We start from the raw sequence: 18,310 nt of genomic DNA, 5'->3' as shown, positions 1-18,310 counted from the left end.
ACTGCAAGGGGGTCAAAATACCATGGCAAAGTAAAATTTTCAAAATATCTTTTCCAGCATATCTAATACATACAAACTACTAATTTGAGTTTTATAACTATATTAAGGAGTTAGAATAGCTAGAATTTTTGAAATTCAAGGTCTATAGTAGGGGGTTCAATATACCGCAGGGGGGTCAAAATACCATGGCAAAGTAAAATTTTCAAAATATCTTTTCCAGCATATTAAATACATACAAACTACGTATTGGAGTATAATAACTATGTAAAGAAGCTAGAATAGATTGAGTTTTTGAAATTCAAGGTCTATAGAAGGGGGTTCAATATACCGCAGGGGGGTCAAAATACCATGGCAAAGTAAAATTTTCAAAATATCTTTTCCAGCATATCTAATACATACAAACTACTTATTGGATTATTATAACTACATTAAGGAGTTAGAATAGCTAGAATTTTTGAAATTCAAGGTCTATAGTAGGGGGTTCAATATACAGCAGGGGGGTCAAAATACCATGGCAAAGTAAAATTTTTAAAATATCTTTTCCAGCATATTTAATACATACAAACTACTTATTGGATTATTATAACTATGTTAAGGAGCTAGAATAGATTGAATTTTTGAAATTCAAGGTCTATAGTAGGGGGTTCAATATACCGCACGGGGGTCAAAATACTATGGCAAAGTAAAATTTTCAAAATATATTTTCCAGCATATTTAATACATACAAACTACTTATTGGGTTATTATAACTATGTTAAGGAGTTAGAATAGATTGAATTTTTGAAATTCAAGGTCTATAGTAGGGGGTTCAATATACCGCAGGGGGGTCAAAATACCATGGCAAAGTAAAATTTTTAAAATATCTTTTCCAGCATATCTAATACATACAAACTACTTATTGGATTATTATAACTATGTTAAAGAGCTAGAATAGATTGAATTTTTGAAATTCAAGGTCTATAGTAGGGGGTTCAATATACCGCAGGGGGGTCAAAATACCATGGCAAAGTAAAATTTTCAAAATATATTTTCCAGCATATCTAATACATACAAACTACTTATTGGATTATTATAACTATGTTAAGGAGCTAGAATAGATTGAATTTTTGAAATTCAAGGTCTATAGTAGGGGGGGGGGGTTCAATATACCGCAGGGGGGTCAAAATACCATGGCAAAGTAAAATTTTCAAAATATCTTTTCCAGCATATCAAATACATACAAACTACGTATTGGAGTATAATAACTATGTAAAGAAGCTAGAATAGATTGAGTTTTTGAAATTCAAGGTCTATAGAAGGGGGTTCAATATACCGCAGGGGGGTCAAAATACTATGGCAAAGTAAAATTTTCAAAATATCTTTTCCAGCATATCTAATACATACAAACTACTTATTGGATTATTATAACTACATTAAGGAGTTAGAATAGCTAGAATTTTTGAAATTCAAGGTCTATAGTAGGGGGTTCAATATACAGCAGGGGGGTCAAAATACCATGGCAAAGTAAAATTTTTAAAATATCTTTTCCAGCATATCTAATACATACAAACTACTTATTGGATTATTATAACTATGTTAAGGAGCTAGAATAGATTGAATTTTTGAAATTCAAGGTCTATAGTAGGGGGTTCAATATACCGCAGGGGGGTCAAAATACCATGGCAAAGTAAAATTTTCAAAATATATTTTCCAGCATATTTAATACATACAAACTACTTATTGGGTTATTATAACTATGTTAAGGAGTTAGAATAGATTGAATTTTTGAAATTCAAGGTCTATAGTAGGGGGTTCAATATACCGCAGGGGGGTCAAAATACCATGGCAAAGTAAAATTTTTAAAATATCTTTTCCAGCATATCTAATACATACAAACTACTTATTGGATTATTATAACTATGTTAAAGAGCTAGAATAGATTGAATTTTTGAAATTCAAGGTCTATAGTAGGGGGTTCAATATACCGCAGGGGGGTCAAAATACCATGGCAAAGTAAAATTTTCAAAATATATTTTCCAGCATATCTAATACATACAAACTACTTATTGGATTATAATAACTATGTTAAGGAGCTAGAATAGATTGAATTTTTGAAATTCAAGGTCTATAGTAGGGGGGGGGGGTTCAATATACCGCAGGGGGGTCAAAATACCATGGCAAAGTAAAATTTTCAAAATATCTTTTCCAGCATATTAAATACATACAAACTACGTATTGGAGTATAATAACTATGTAAAGAAGCTAGAATAGATTGAGTTTTTGAAATTCAAGGTCTAAAGAAGGGGGTTCAATATACCGCAGGGGGGTCAAAATACCATGGCAAAGTAAAATTTTCAAAATATCTTTTCCAGCATATCTAATACATACAAACTACTTATTGGATTATTATAACTACATTAAGGAGTTAGAATAGCTAGAATTTTTGAAATTCAAGGTCTATAGTAGGGGGTTCAATATACAGCAGGGGGGTCAAAATACCATGGCAAAGTAAAATTTTTAAAATATCTTTTCCAGCATATCTAATACATACAAACTACTTATTGGATTATTATAACTATGTTAAGGAGCTAGAATATATTGAATTTTTGAAATTCAAGGTCTTTAGTAGGGGGTTCAATATACCGCAGGGGGGTCAAAATACCATGGCAAAGTAAAATTTTCAAAATATATTTTCCAGCATATTTAATACATACAAACTACTTATTGGGTTATTATAACTATGTTAAGGAGTTAGAATAGATTGAATTTTTGAAATTCAAGGTCTATAGTAGGGGGTTCAATATACCGCAGGGGGGTCAAAATACCATGGCAAAGTAAAATTTTTAAAATATCTTTTCCAGCATATCTAATACATACAAACTACTTATTGGATTATTATAACTATGTTAAGGAGCTAGAATAGATTGAATTTTTGAAATTCAAGGTCTATAGTAGGGGGTTCAATATACCGCAGGGGGGTCAAAATACCATGGCAAAGTAAAATTTTCAAAATATATTTTCCAGCATATCTAATACATACAAACTACTTATTGGATTATTATAACTATGTTAAGGAGCTAGAATAGATTGAATTTTTGAAATTCAAGGTCTATAGTAGGGGGGGGGTTCAATATACCGCAGGGGGGTCAAAATACCATGGCAAAGTAAAATTTTCAAAATATATTTTCCAGCATATTTAATACATACAAACTACTTATTGGGGTATTATAACTATGTTAAGGAGTTAGAATAGCTAAAATTTTTGAAAATCAAGGTCTATAGTAGGGGGTTCAATATACCGCAGGGGGGTCAAAATACCATGGCTAAGTAAAATTTTCAAAATATCTTTTCCAGCATATTAAATACATACAAACTACGTATTGGAGTATAATAACTATGTAAAGAAGCTAGAATAGATGGAGTTTTTGAAATTCAAGGTCTATAGAAGGGGGTTCAATATACCGCAGGGGGGTCAAAATACCATGGCAAAGTAAAATTTTCAAAATATCTATTCCAGCATATTTAATACATACAAACTACTTATTGGGTTATTATAACTATGTTAAGGAGTTAGAATAGATTGAATTTTTGAAATTCAAGGTCTATAGTAGGGGGTTCAATATACCGCAGGGGGGTCAAAATACCATGGCTAAGTAAAATTTTCAAAATATATTTTCCAGCATATCTAATACATACAAACTACTTATTGGATTATTATAACTATGTTAAGGAGCTAGAATAGATTGAATTTTTGAAATTCAAGGTCTATAGTAGGGGGTTCAATATACCGCAGGGGGGTCAAAATACCATGGCAAAGTAAAATTTTCAAAATATATTTTCCAGCATATTGAATACATACAAACTACTTATTGGGTTATTATAACTATGTTAAGGAGTTAGAATAGCTAGAATTTTTGAAATTCAAGGTCTATAGTAGGGGGTTCAATATACTGCAGGGGGTTGAAAATACCATGGCAAAGTAAAATTTTCAAAATATCTTTTGCAGCATATCTAATACATACAAACTACTAATTTGAGTATTATAACTATATTAAGCAGTTAGAATAGCTAGAATTTTTGAAATTCAAGGTCTAGTAGGGGGTTCAATATACCGCAGGGGGGTCAAAATACCATGGCAAAGTAAAATTTTCAAAATATATTTTCCAGCATATTTAATACATACAAACTACTTATTGGGTTATTATAACTATGTTAAGGAGTTAGAATAGATTGAATTTTTGAAATTCAAGGTCTATAGTAGGGGGTTCAATATACCGCAGGGGGGTCAAAATACCATGGCAAAGTAAAATTTTCAAAATATCTTTTCCAGCATATTAAATACATACAAACTACGTATTGGAGTATAATAACTATGTAAAGAAGCTAGAATAGATTGAGTTTTTGAAATTCAAGGTCTATAGAAGGGGGTTCAATATACCGCAGGGGGGTCAAAATACCATGGCAAAGTAAAATTTTCAAAATATCTTTTCCAGCATATCTAATACATACAAACTACTTATTGGATTATTATAACTACATTAAGGAGTTAGAATAGCTAGAATTTTTGAAATTCAAGGTCTATAGTAGGGGATTCAATATACACATGATACAGCAGGGGGGTCAAAATACCATGGCAAAGTAAAATTTTTAAAATATCTTTTCCAGCATATCTAATACATACAAACTACTTATTGGATTATTATAACTATGTTAAGGAGCTAGAATAGATTGAATTTTTGAAATTCAAGGTCTATAGTAGGGGGTTCAATATACCGCAGGGGGGTCAAAATACCATGGCAAAGTAAAATTTTCAAAATATATTTTCCAGCATATTTAATACATACAAACTACTTATTGGGTTATTATAACTATGTTAAGGAGTTAGAATAGATTGAATTTTTGAAATTCAAGGTCTATAGTAGGGGGTTCAATATACCGCAGGGGGGTCAAAATACCATGGCAAAGTAAAATTTTCAAAATATCTTTTCCAGCATATTAAATACATACAAACTACGTATTGGAGTATAATAACTATGTAAAGAAGCTAGAATAGATTGAGTTTTTGAAATTCAAGGTCTATAGAAGGGGGTTCAATATACCGCAGGGGGGTCAAAATACCATGGCAAAGTAAAATTTTCAAAATATCTTTTCCAGCATATCTAATACATACAAACTACTTATTGGATTATTATAACTACATTAAGGAGTTAGAATAGCTAGAATTTTTGAAATTCAAGGTCTATAGAAGGGGGTTCAATATACAGCAGGGGGGTCAAAATACCATGGCAAAGTAAAATTTTTAAAATATCTTTTCCAGCATATCTAATACATACAAACTACTTATTGGATTATTATAACTATGTTAAGGAGCTAGAATAGATTGAATTTTTGAAATTCAAGGTCTATAGTAGGGGGTTCAATATACCGCAGGGGGGTCAAAATACCATGGCTAAGTAAAATTTTCAAAATATATTTTCCAGCATATTTAATACATACAAACTACTTATTGGGTTATTATAACTATGTTAAGGAGTTAGAATAGATTGAATTTTTGAAATTCAAGGTCTATAGTAGGGGGTTCAATATACCGCAGGGGGGTCAAAATACAATGGCAAAGTAAAATTTTTAAAATATCTTTTCCAGCATATCTAATACATACAAACTACTTATTGGATTATTATAACTATGTTAAGGAGCTAGAATAGATTGAATTTTTGAAATTCAAGGTCTATAGTAGGGGGTTCAATATACCGCAGGGGGGTCAAAATACCATGGCAAAGTAAAATTTTCAAAATATATTTTCCAGCATATCTAATACATACAAACTACTTATTGGATTATTATAACTATGTTAAGGAGCTAGAATAGATTGAATTTTTGAAATTCAAGGTCTATAGTAGGGGGTTCAATATACCGCAGGAGGGTCAAAATACCATGGCTAAGTAAAATTTTCAAAATATATTTTCCAGCATATCTAATACATACAAACTACTTATTGGATTATTATAACTATGTTAAGGAGCTAGAATAGATTGAATTTTTGAAATTCAAGGTCTATAGTAGGGGGGGGGGGTTCAATATACCGCAGGGGGGTCAAAATACCATGGCAAAGTAAAATTTTCAAAATATATTTTCCAGCATATTGAATACATAAAAACTACTTATTGGGTTATTATAACTATGTTAAGGAGTTAGAATAGCTAGAATTTTTGAAATTCAAGGTCTATAATAGGGGGTTCAATATACTGCAAGGGGGTCAAAATACCATGGCAAAGTAAAATTTTCAAAATATCTTTTCCAGCATATCTAATACATACAAACTACTAATTTGAGTTTTATAACTATATTAAGGAGTTAGAATAGCTAGAATTTTTGAAATTCAAGGTCTATAGTAGGGGGTTCAATATACCGCAGGGGGTCAAAATACCATGGCTAAGTAAAATTTTCAAAATATCTTTTCCAGCATATCTAATACATACAAACTACTTATTGGATTATTATAACTATGATAAGGAGCTAGAATAGATTGAATTTTTGAAATTCAAGGTCTATAGTATATCTATCTATTCTAACTCCTTTACATAGTTATAATACTCCAATAAGTAGTTTGTATGTATTTAACATACTGGAAAAGATATTTTGAAAATTTTACTTAGCCATGGTATTTTGACCCCCCTGCGGTATATTGAACCCCCTACTATAGACCTTGAATTAAAAAAATTCTAGCTATTCTAACTCCTTAACATAGTTATAATACCCAAATAAGTAGTTTGTATGTATTTAACATACTGGAAAAGATATTTTGAAAATTTTACTTAGCCATGGTATTTTGACCCCCCTGCGGTATATTGAACCCCCTACTATAGACCTTGAATTTCAAGAATTCTGGCTATTTTAACTCCTTAACATAGTTATAATACCCAAATAAGTAGTTTGTATGTATTTAACATACTGGAAAAGATATTTTGAAAATTTTACTTAGCCATGGTATTTTGACCCCCCTTCCGTATATTGAACCCCCTACTCAAGACCTTGAATTTCAAAAATTCAATCTATTCTAACTCCTTAACATAGTTATAATACTCCAATAAGTAGTTTGTATGTATTAAACATACTGGAAAAGATATTTTGAAAATTTTACTTCGCCATCGTATTTTGACCCCCCTGCGGTATATTGAACCCCCTACTCAAGACCTTGAATTTCAAAAATTCAATCTATTCTAACTCCTTTACATAGTTATAATACTCCAATAAGTAGTTTGCATGTATTTTACATACTGGAAAAGATATTTTGAAAATTTTACTTAGCCATGGTATTTTGACCCCCCTGCCGTATATTGAACCCCCTACTCAAGACCTTGAATTTCAAAAATTCAATCTATTCTAACTCCTTAACATAGTTATAATACTCCAATAAGTAGTTTGTATGTATTAAACATACTGGAAAAGATATTTTGAAAATTTTACTTCGCCATGGTATTTTGACCCCCCTGCGGTATATTGAACCCCCTACTCAAGACCTTGAATTTCAAAAATTCAATCTATTCTAACTCCTTTACATAGTTATAATACTCCAATAAGTAGTTTGTATGTATTAAACATACTGGAAAAGATATTTTGAAAATTTTACTTTGCCATGGTATTTTGACCCCCCTGCGGTATATTGAACCCCCTACTATAGACCTTGAATTTCAAGAATTCTAGCTATTTTAACTCCTTAACATAGTTATAATACCCAAATAAGTAGTTTGTATGTATTAAACATACTGGAAAAGATATTTTGAAAAATTTTCTTAGCCATGGTATTTTGACCCCCCTGCGGTATATTGAACCCCCTACTCAAGACCTTGAATTTCAAAAATTCAATCTATTCTAACTCCTTAACATAGTTATAATAACCCAATAAGTAGTTTGTATGTATTAAACATACTGGAAAAGATATTTTGAAAATTTTACTTCGCCATGATATTTTGACCCCCTGCGGTATATTGAACCCCCTACTCAAGACCTTGAATTTCAAAAATTCTAGCTATTCTAACTCCTTAACATAGTTGTAATACTCCAATAAGTAGTTTGTATGAATTAAACATACTGGAAAAGATATTTTGAAAATTTTACTTCGCCATGGTATTTTGACCCCCCTGCGGTATATTGAACCCCCTACTCAAGACCTTGAATTTCAAAAATTCAATCTATTCTAACTCCTTTACATAGTTATAATACTCCAATAAGTAGTTTGTATGTATTTAACATACTGGAAAAGATATTTTGAAAATTTTACTTTAATAGCCATGGTATTTTGACCCCCCTGCGGTATATTGAACCCCCTACTATAGGCCTTGAATTTCAAAAATTCTAGCTATTCTAACTCCTTAACATAGTTATAATACCCAAATAAATAGTTTGTATGTATTAAATATGCTGGAAAAGATATTTTGAAAATTTTACTTAGCCATGGTATTTTGACCCCCCTGCGGTATATTGAACCCCCTACTATAGACCTTGAATTTCAAAAACTCAATCTATTCTAGCTTCTTTACATAGTTATTATACTCCAATACGTAGTTTGTATGTATTAAATATGCTGGAAAAGATATTTTGAAAATTTTACTTTGCCATGGCATGTTATTTTGACCCCCCTACCATGGTATATTGAGCCCCCTACTATACATCTAAAGACCTTTAATGCTAAAATATCTAGCTCCTTTCCATATTTATTATACTCCAATAAGAAGTTTGTATTTATTTTAGTAGCTTGAAAAGATGTTTTGAAAATTTTACTTTTTAGATTAACTGAGCCATGGTAATTTGACCCCCTCCCCCATTTTTTACCATGGAGAATCAAAACTTAAGTCTACCATTCTATATAAATATTACAAATTTCAAAAAATTAAAGTGTCCAAGCTACATGGTCTAGTTATAATGCTTTCAGAAGTTTTTTGATTGAAATTTTGTTGGTTAAGACTTGAGAGCACTTATACCAAGCAAATATTTTTCTTTTAACCAATCATTGAAAATTGACCTCCCCTTCTTGTATTAATGATTTTTAATATTTGATTAGCTTTTATATAATGTTAAATGTTTTATTAATCATCTAGAATTAAAAAAACAGGGGGGTTCAATTTACCATGGGGGTTCAATTTTCCATACAGGGGGGGTTCAATTTACCATGGGGGGGTTCAATTTACCATAGCGGTATTTTGACCCCGGGGTCATTTTACCATGGGGTTCAAAATACCATATGACACCGGACGACGACGGACGACGACGCCGGACGCAAAGTGATGGGAAAAGCTCACTTGGCCCTTCGGGCCAGGTGAGCTAAAAATGAGTATATGAGGACTTTGAAAACCTGTTTAAAAATGGTTAAGGAACATTATAAAAGCAATCATTTTGCCCATCCATGAATAAAACTCAAGTAAACTTCAAAAATTCTATCAAGAAGAATACAAAGAACAAATCCCTATTTAATGCTGGCCTTTTTTTTCTCCATTTTATAATATAAGATACAAAAGTGTGTTGCTCTTTTAGTACTCAGATATTTAGTAGTAATGACTACTATGCTGGAACAGCTTTCAAGAAAAGGAATAAGCAATCATACCACATTTAATTTTTATAATGTTGCCACATGTACATTCACTTCATAACCTTCCTGCTCAAAAGGTTGCACATTGTCACGCAGTGTTCTCCCCAGGATTTTTGGATAGCGCTGTGGTAAGCGCGTAATTTTTGACAATAACTTCAGTAACTTGTTGCGGCGCACGCTTTGTTATTGATTTGTTATGTGTTTTTCTTATATAATGCCATTGATGCTTTCTCTTGTAATGCTGTCCTCATCATGCTCATGGAAGTCACCCCTTTGTTTGTTAATGTTATGTCTGGGTATAGAAGAAGAGTCTTTTTTTTCTCCATTGTAAATTCATATAATCCTCATACATCATGTACATCATGTACATGTCATATTATCTGTGTATAAAACCCAAGGAGAAGTCTTTTGCCATGATGGGTATACCAGACTGCCTATGTGAAGATTTCTTAGCACTAACAACTGATGTTGCAGAACATGTATTTTTTATCTAGGACCAACAATAAAGGTCATTGTCAGCTTCTGTGTTTGGTTTCGTAATCCACTGTAGCAGTGTACTGTTACCCTTACGACGTCTGACAGGAATTGACGTTTTTTAGCATAATGATTTCTCTTTTTTCTGACCTGAACGTTTTATAATATTCACATGGCTTAATCCAAGCTGAACATCGAGAAAGTAAATTTCTCAAGTCTAGTATCAGTTTGGGGTTTGTTTTTCTAATCATATCCTCTCAATTGTTTTCAAATGGTAAAATTCATTACTGTAGAAGTGCTAACTAAACGATTATTAGTTTGAATAGATGATAATTTATACTTCAAAGACTTGCTCATTATCAGGGTTCGTATGGATAGTAAACCTGGCAAAAATTTGTAACAAACTCCTGTGTTTGTCGTTTTTAAAATCATCGTTTGTTCAAATTCGTAAAACAAGTTTGTAAGTGTCGTCGGGAAATGTGGTCAATTTATTTCATCTTATTTCATTCATATATGCCTCTATATATTCTTGTAATAAAAAAAATAGATGTCAATGTTGAAATCTTTGTTTATTTTGATCTTTCAAAGTCACCATTTTGTAAAATTTATTAGACTGGTTCCGCAGAGTTACTAAATACAATTGAAATAATTCATTCAGAAATAGTAAACCAGTCGATCATGTGATCCGAAGTGAAAAATAAGCGGGAAATTTGAAAAAATTACAAAAAAAAATATAGCGACACGCTTGCATTGGATAGTGCTGCGGTCAGTGCAATAGAACAGTGGGAAATTTGGATAGTGCTGAAAAGTGCAGTGCTAAAACTGCCTGGGGGAGAACACTGTTGTGAATGTTATTTTTTTATTGTTTTTAACTTCTATTATATTTTGCTCATCCTCTTTCTTGTTGATTTTTTAATATCGACTTTTTTTTAGATGGCAAGAACCATGCTCCGTGTTGTAAGAGGAGACTTCTTCCAGACATATGCCAGGATTTTTGTTTGGGGAAGGTTCCATCTAACCTAGAAGATCCTCATCTGGAATGTATAAACAAGACAATGGATATTATAGAATGTTACGAGGAAGGACAAAGTAATTATTATATATAAAATCTAGATTTGTGGTCAAACCTTTGACTGTAATGACATACATTATATACAGTGCATGGAAAACTTGTAAAGCTTTTGTGTTTGGGAATTTTAGAAACAAGGTGATGCAGATTCAAAATTGTCTAAATTCTATTTGTTCATTTGGTGATAGAGATGTCTCATGTAGTTCTTTTGTTTACCCTGTTGTAAACACGTAAAAAGTATTAACAATTCTTTTTAGGTAGAAATATACAGCAAATTTTCTGACAATTAATAAAATTTGAGTCTTAAGACACTTAAAAATACAGTCAACCCTGTGTTACATGTGTTAAGAAGTCACTCTTTGGAAGTATCAAGAGTTACCACTAAAGAGATGTGACCTGTAAAATGAGGTTCCAAAAATCCTGATTCCAATATCGCCCTGACTAGGATGTGGGCAAATTGTTTTAGTGTTTTCAATGGGTATACAATGGTATAGTTATCTACTTTGCAAGCAGTGAAATCAATAAAAGTAAAAAATAATGATAACAATCCTCATTGTTCAAATATTTGTCAAATTACTGTATGTTATTGAAGGATTTTTTCCCAAAATTCTTCTAAAATGTTGTCACTGTTTAATTACAGATATTTTGCCTTTACCACCAACATCAATATCAACTGTAGCAAATGCTAATGGATTTGTTGTGAACTGGCAGCCACCAATAAAGAATAAAGATTTGATTAAAGGCTTTTACATCCATTACAGATTGTCAGCAGATTCTACATACAAAACTGTAAGAATTTGACCATTACTCATGATAATAATTGGTTGTTGTCATATACGTAAAACATGATAATTGTCACAAATACTAAAAATACTTACAACAAAAAATAAATTGATTAAAGTGTACAAATATAGATATAAAGGGAAACAAATAATTAAAGAGTCCCTGTCCTTAGCTCTAAAGACTGCTTTATAAAGGAACACTTGGTTTATATTTGAAAGGTAAGCCTACTAGGTTTGTAGTATCAGAAATATTTGGAAATATAGTATTATCTACTGCCATGTCGTCAAAAAGTTTGATACATAATTTTTTATTATTTGCTTGATGATATTGATTTGATAATTGGTATATAGTTTTATCATGACAAGTTAATGGTCAAGTTTGAATTTTGTTCCAGTCTCATGATTTTATTCAGAGTTATGGTCCTTGGACTAAAAAAAAACTTTCACTCAAATAGTCAGTTTCCAGACCTTTTTTCAAAATATTGACTTGATATATGTTATATATATTTTACACCAGGACAAGTTATAGATCAAGTGTACCATTTTATTCCAGTATTATGAAATTTCAAGGGACTATGTATTTCCATGTAATACTCTCAGAATGCTTGTTTATAGAGCATTCCAATTCTCTAAAGTGGATCAAAAGACTTTTTACAAAACCGACAAAGTTTTCTTTTCTTTTATTATTGTACTTATCAATTAAAGTTCTATGATTAACTCTAAATCCAAACTGGGAATTAGTTTATTTTATTCCATAGCTATAATCATTCTTTGATTTAAGATACTGCTAAATAGTTTTGATATACATGTACAGTTTATTTAAGAACTTCCTTAGTAGCTTGTGATGTTGACATAAGTAAGTTGTGTTTCAATGCATCACATGATACTGTAAGAAAAACATGAAACAAGTCAGTTGGAGTACACAGTTACTTATACTCAAACAATTCTTAATTTTGCCATTTAACTTGTATAACTTGAACTCATTTTTGTCATGTATCAGATAGATAAATCATTACAGCTGATTGCAATGAGTGTGTAGGCAAAGGTAATATCTTTGGTGAGCTTGTTTGCAAGCTGAACCTTGAAGTCATTATTAGATTAGGTAAACTACCCTCCTTTAAGAGTAGACTAGTCCGAAAGATAACCAATCTATCTCTGTCTGTAGGACTAGACTACTTTAAAAGGAGGGTAGTATACCTTACCTAATAATGACTTCAAGGTTCAGTTAGCAAGCAAGCTAGCCAAACATATTACCTTTGCCTACACACTCATTGAAATTGGCTGTAATGATTTATCTATCAAATACATGACAAAAATGAGTTCAAGTTATACAAGTTAAATGGCAAAATTAAGAATTGTTTGAGTTTAAGTAATTTTGATTTTTACAATTGGTTTTGACTGAGAAATGTGTAGTATACAGTACATATCTCTGATTTAGAGATAATGTTTATTGACAAACATGGCTTTGTTTTGAACTCATTGATTGTAAAGTAGCTATTCATCAGTAATCTTGTAGAAGAGGTTAGGAAGGGATGGATACAAATTCCTTTATTAAAATAAAACATCATTTTCTTGATTCTGAAAAATTAATCAATTAGTGTAAATATTGAATTTTCAAAAATCCAGACATCCTTTAAAAGTTCCTTTATCTCCTCTCCCTTGTAAAACAATTTACATACACATTTGTTTTTAAATATGAATTATTAAATGTTTAAATAATGCCTTTCAATTTTTTAGAGCCAGAAAATTAAAAGAGAAATGACATCATCTTCAATAGGTGGATTATTGTCTAACAAGATCTATGTTATCTATATGTCATCATTCTCAGAGTATGGATCCAGTCAACCATCAGAATTAATTACCCAGGCAACCTTAGGAGGTAAATATATACAAAATACAGTCAAAACTTATCACCCAGGCAAACTAAGAGGTAAATATTTACAAAACACAGTCAAAACTTATTGCCCAGGCAACCTTAGGAGGTAAATATATACAAAACACAGTCAAAAGTCATTACTCGGGCAACCTTAGGAGGTAAATATGAACAAATCACAATCAGAATTTATTATTACTTAGGCAACTTTAGGAGGAAAATATATACAAAACGAAGTCAAAACTTATTATTACTTAGGCAACTTTAGAAGGAAAATATATACAAAACACAGTCAAAACTTATTATTACTTAGGCAACCTTAGGAGGAAAATATATACAAAACACAGTCAAAACTTACTATCACTAAGGTAACCTTAGGAGGTCAATATATACAAATTACAGTCAAAAGTCGTTACCTCGGCAACATTAGGAGGTAAATATATACACAACACAGTCAAAATTTATTAACTAGGCAACCATACTTAGTAAATGTTTACAACAACAAAATTTCCTTTGCTTACAACCAATTATAGAATAATCAATGAAACAATACAAGTATGAAAACAAGGAAGTCACAGTAACCTAATTATTACAGTGGTAGAAAATCATCTGTTGATTCAAAGTCATGCAAAATTAGAGACTTAATATTTGTATACACTGCTGCTCTGCCAAGTATGAGTCAAAATATCAAACCTTAAAGTTTAAAACAGAAAGGATGATCCATACAAGCAAAGGTAAAAAATCAAATGTTCTTAAAATTAAAATTGAAATCTTTTTTTTTAGAAAATATAATTCTTCAGATGTCCACAACAGTCAAGTCTAATATAATTATTAATTGTCTTGGCTGATCTTGTCATTAATATTATAGATTTGAGCTGCAGTCTTCCTTAAAAGATTTGAATGCAATATGCAGACATTGAATCTTGTGTGAAAAGGCCATTTTTAAGCTGAAGTATTTAAAATTCAAAGTTAATATTAACATTATTTCAGAGATTGAATTTATTTATTGTTTATGGTAATTTTCAAATTACAATACATCTTAATGTCAAAATGTTATACAAATAATTGTTTTATTTATATTTTAGGCCAAGCACCTATAGAACAGAACTATAATATACAAGGTAATAACATAAAATAGCCCTTTTAAGAAAGTAATTGCCAAAGCCTGATTTTGATTTTAGAATATTGTTTGGTACAAGCTATTCCCTTTTATAAGCATATCTCTTATTATGGTTACAACATATATGTATATTAAAACATTTCTATTGTACTGTAGCTGCAAATTGTCAAAACATAGTATCTTGTTATGAACATTTAGAAAAAGACTTTAGTTTATATATCACTTTGCACGAATTAATAATGCATGCAACCCTGCTACATTTTCTGGAAATAAATAAAGATAGATAGATTCCGTATTTTCATAAAATGGGCTCACAAGGAGCATAATATAATATCATTATAATATTATTCTTTTACAAATATAATAAACAATACAGTATACATAGTTACAAACACAAATAAGAAACAACAGTTTTCATATATTAGTATATATATAGGAGTATATATAAAACCATTGTCTCAGGCACACCTCTAGAAAGTAACAAAAAGGAATACTGTGAGTAGGCTTAATAAATGTATATCTAGCTGAACTGCAGGAGGCACCAAGGGACGGTGCTATATAGCATGGTGGGTGCATATTAAAATGTGTATCGGATCATTAATGATATGGTAAGATATTGTAATAAGTTGCACATAACTGGTATGTCATCCTTGTGCCTGGTGCAGAGGAGTCAGTACTCCTATATATACAGTGTACTCATACTAATGCGAGTTTCACACCTAAGCTAACACAAGCTATGGGATATATAATATGGAAAATTTTTAACTCTATAAAAATTCACATATCCATTATGTAAAGGGGACTAGTTTTTAATATTAAGATCCGCCCAGATCAGTACATTGTGGTGAATTATCAATTTTACAAATCACTTTTACTCATCTAATGTGAAAGAATCAGAATGTATACAACTACTTCAAGAATAAGCAAAATCCATATTGTATAACCTGTATAATAAATATAAAGTTGGATCTCTATCGTGCTTCTTACTAGCAGTGTCTTGGGAGTTTGAATGTAGCCATATTTAAACTAAATCTGTAAAATTTCCAAATTATTAGTAATACTAGCAGCTTATCATAAGTATAGTCACACCAAAAAAAAATGTTTATTAATGTAATTTGTCTATTAAATGTTTACAGAAACATAGGATTTATCAAAAGAAGCTCATAAAGACCTTCAATTGAATCAAATTATAAAAACAGCTGTTTCTTAATTATGTGATCAAAGACCACAATGCTAATTACCACAAAATACAGATTAAGTTTAAATTTTGGCGGAGTCACTATAATCATTCTGGAGTTAGGCCCCTTTACACATTTTTCCTAACCGTTCTCTAACTTGAGTCTGCTTAAACCAAATGCTATGAAACTTATACACAATTGCTTACTACCACAAAACATAGATCAAGTATGAATATTGGTGTTGTCACTCTTACCGTTCTAGAGTTATGCCCCATTACAGTTTCCGTTCCCTAATTTAAGGATGTTTGCTTGTCTGTTTTGGAAATTTGTCCGATTTTTGGAATCCTGGTTTTATCCATTTAAATGCCTTAAAAAATTTGCTCATTGACCCCCTTTTTTCTTTTTATAAATCTTTTACTGTACATGTATGATTATAAGCCATCTGTTAAAGTCTTATAAAATATTTGTTCTTTTTTATTAGTTTTTTGGGGACTTAAACTTAAGCTTGTCAATGATAATCTATGAAAAATCAAAAGAGAATATTTTCCCCAAAAAATTTCAAAGGCTAATATCTCGAAAACAAGCACATCGACATATATTTTATTTTTGCTCTTTTGGTTTCTTTATTAATCCCCTACAAGTGTTATGGAAAGCTTGTTATTTTGAAACTGAGTAGCGAACTTCTTTATTTAGCCTCAACCAAATGTTGTGATACTGATACCTTTAAATGATATGCAAGCTTCATCTGTGTCCCATAGACACATGCAATCTTCACCTGTGTCCCATAGACACATTCCCCATTTATTTCACAAAATGAAACATCACAGAGGTTTATTTTTATAATTTCTTTGTGCATTTCAGTTTGTTGTGACAAGGCAAAGATACCAACAAATTGTAAACAGAGTCTGTGTAAAAGTAATGTGTTTGAAGACCTTGACCCTGCAGTAATATTTAGTTGCTATGGATACCTGGATGAGATGATGAAATGTGTTACAGGTATGTTACCTGGAAAACCATGCTAGCTATTATCTTTTTTAGTCTTCTGAGCATTTCCCATCTATTAAAGAAATTAAAAGTATTTATATAGATTTTATCAATTTTACAATATTTTATTCAGAAAGACTCCTTTCAAATGATGACAAAGTGTATTGCATGTGCATTTGAAGCAACAACAAATATGCATTTGTTTACATTATCTAATTGATGAAATTGCATTTAGAACTCTTGTTGCCTCAAATATATGTTTTGTATATGTATCAATATTTAAAAATTACTGAAAATACACCTACATGTAGATTCACCTAGTTATTGAAAGCCAGATTCTATCTGCTGATCGAGTAATTATGCCTTAAAGGTTCAAATACATTGTAGCTTGGTTATTCTAGCATTATCTCCATGCTATATTATAAGATATAAGTCAAGTACGATATCAATATACAAATATATATCTTTATAGAGTAATATTATTATTAATTATTTCAACAATATTTCTTCTAGTGACTGTGAAAAATGATGTAATTTTCAGGGGAGAGGAACCATACAGGCTGTTGTCAAAGAAATGGTATTTCTGATGAATGTCTTGGATTTTGCTCAGGAAATATGCCTTCATTAGACAATAACCTGTCCAAGTGTATGATTAAGTTACCATTAATAGAAGCATGTGTCAGAGAAGGACTTGGTATGTATCTTGTACAATGATTTAAGAAATAACTATTAAAGTTTACTAAGTGCTATTTCAGGAAAAAAGTATGGGAGGGTTAGATACAATATCATATCTATCTCTTTTGGTAACTTGGGTGTAAGCAAATAATTATATAAGGATGGTTACAATTAAATTAAAATTATGGGTGGTGGGTATTTATAAAGTGTTGTCCTACATTTGTTGATGTGCTGGCCTAAACTAACTATCGTCAAATATTTACACTTCAATTCCTCTTCACATCTTAAAATTGAGAATGGAAATGGTTAATGTGTCAAAGAGACAACAACCCAACCACAGAACAGACAACAGCTGAAGGTCACCAATGGGTCTTCAATGCAGCGAGAAACTCCTGCACCCGGAGGCGTCCTTCAGCTGGTCCCTACACAAAAATGTATACTAGTTCAGTGATTATGGACGTCATACTAAACTCTGAATTATACAAAAGAAACTAAAATTAAAAATCGTACAAGACTAACAATGGCCAGAGGCTCCTGACTTGGGACAGGTGCAAAAATGGGACAGGGTTTTATAATTTATATGTTATGTA

At 31.1% G+C, this 18,310-nt stretch overlaps 1 protein-coding gene across 1 annotated transcript in view; it reads left to right on the top strand.

Moving 5' to 3' along the window:
* The window catches only part of LOC143044672 (Ig-like and fibronectin type-III domain-containing protein 2), a 165,547-nt gene that overhangs the window by 61,044 nt on the left and 86,193 nt on the right, over positions 1–18,310 (top strand). Inside the window, exons 8-13 of the mRNA XM_076216735.1 lie at positions 10,973–11,128; positions 11,749–11,897; positions 13,628–13,769; positions 14,849–14,884; positions 16,923–17,057; positions 17,587–17,739. Of these exons, the coding sequence (XP_076072850.1) occupies positions 10,973–11,128; positions 11,749–11,897; positions 13,628–13,769; positions 14,849–14,884; positions 16,923–17,057; positions 17,587–17,739 (771 nt within the window). The remainder of the gene's footprint in view (positions 1–10,972; positions 11,129–11,748; positions 11,898–13,627; positions 13,770–14,848; positions 14,885–16,922; positions 17,058–17,586; positions 17,740–18,310) is intronic.

The sequence above is a fragment of the Mytilus galloprovincialis genome, chromosome 9 (genome assembly GCF_965363235.1).
Source record: "Mytilus galloprovincialis chromosome 9, xbMytGall1.hap1.1, whole genome shotgun sequence".
Classification (NCBI taxonomy): Eukaryota; Metazoa; Mollusca; class Bivalvia; order Mytilida; family Mytilidae; genus Mytilus; species Mytilus galloprovincialis.
This window is presented reverse-complemented; position numbering and strand designations above follow the sequence as displayed.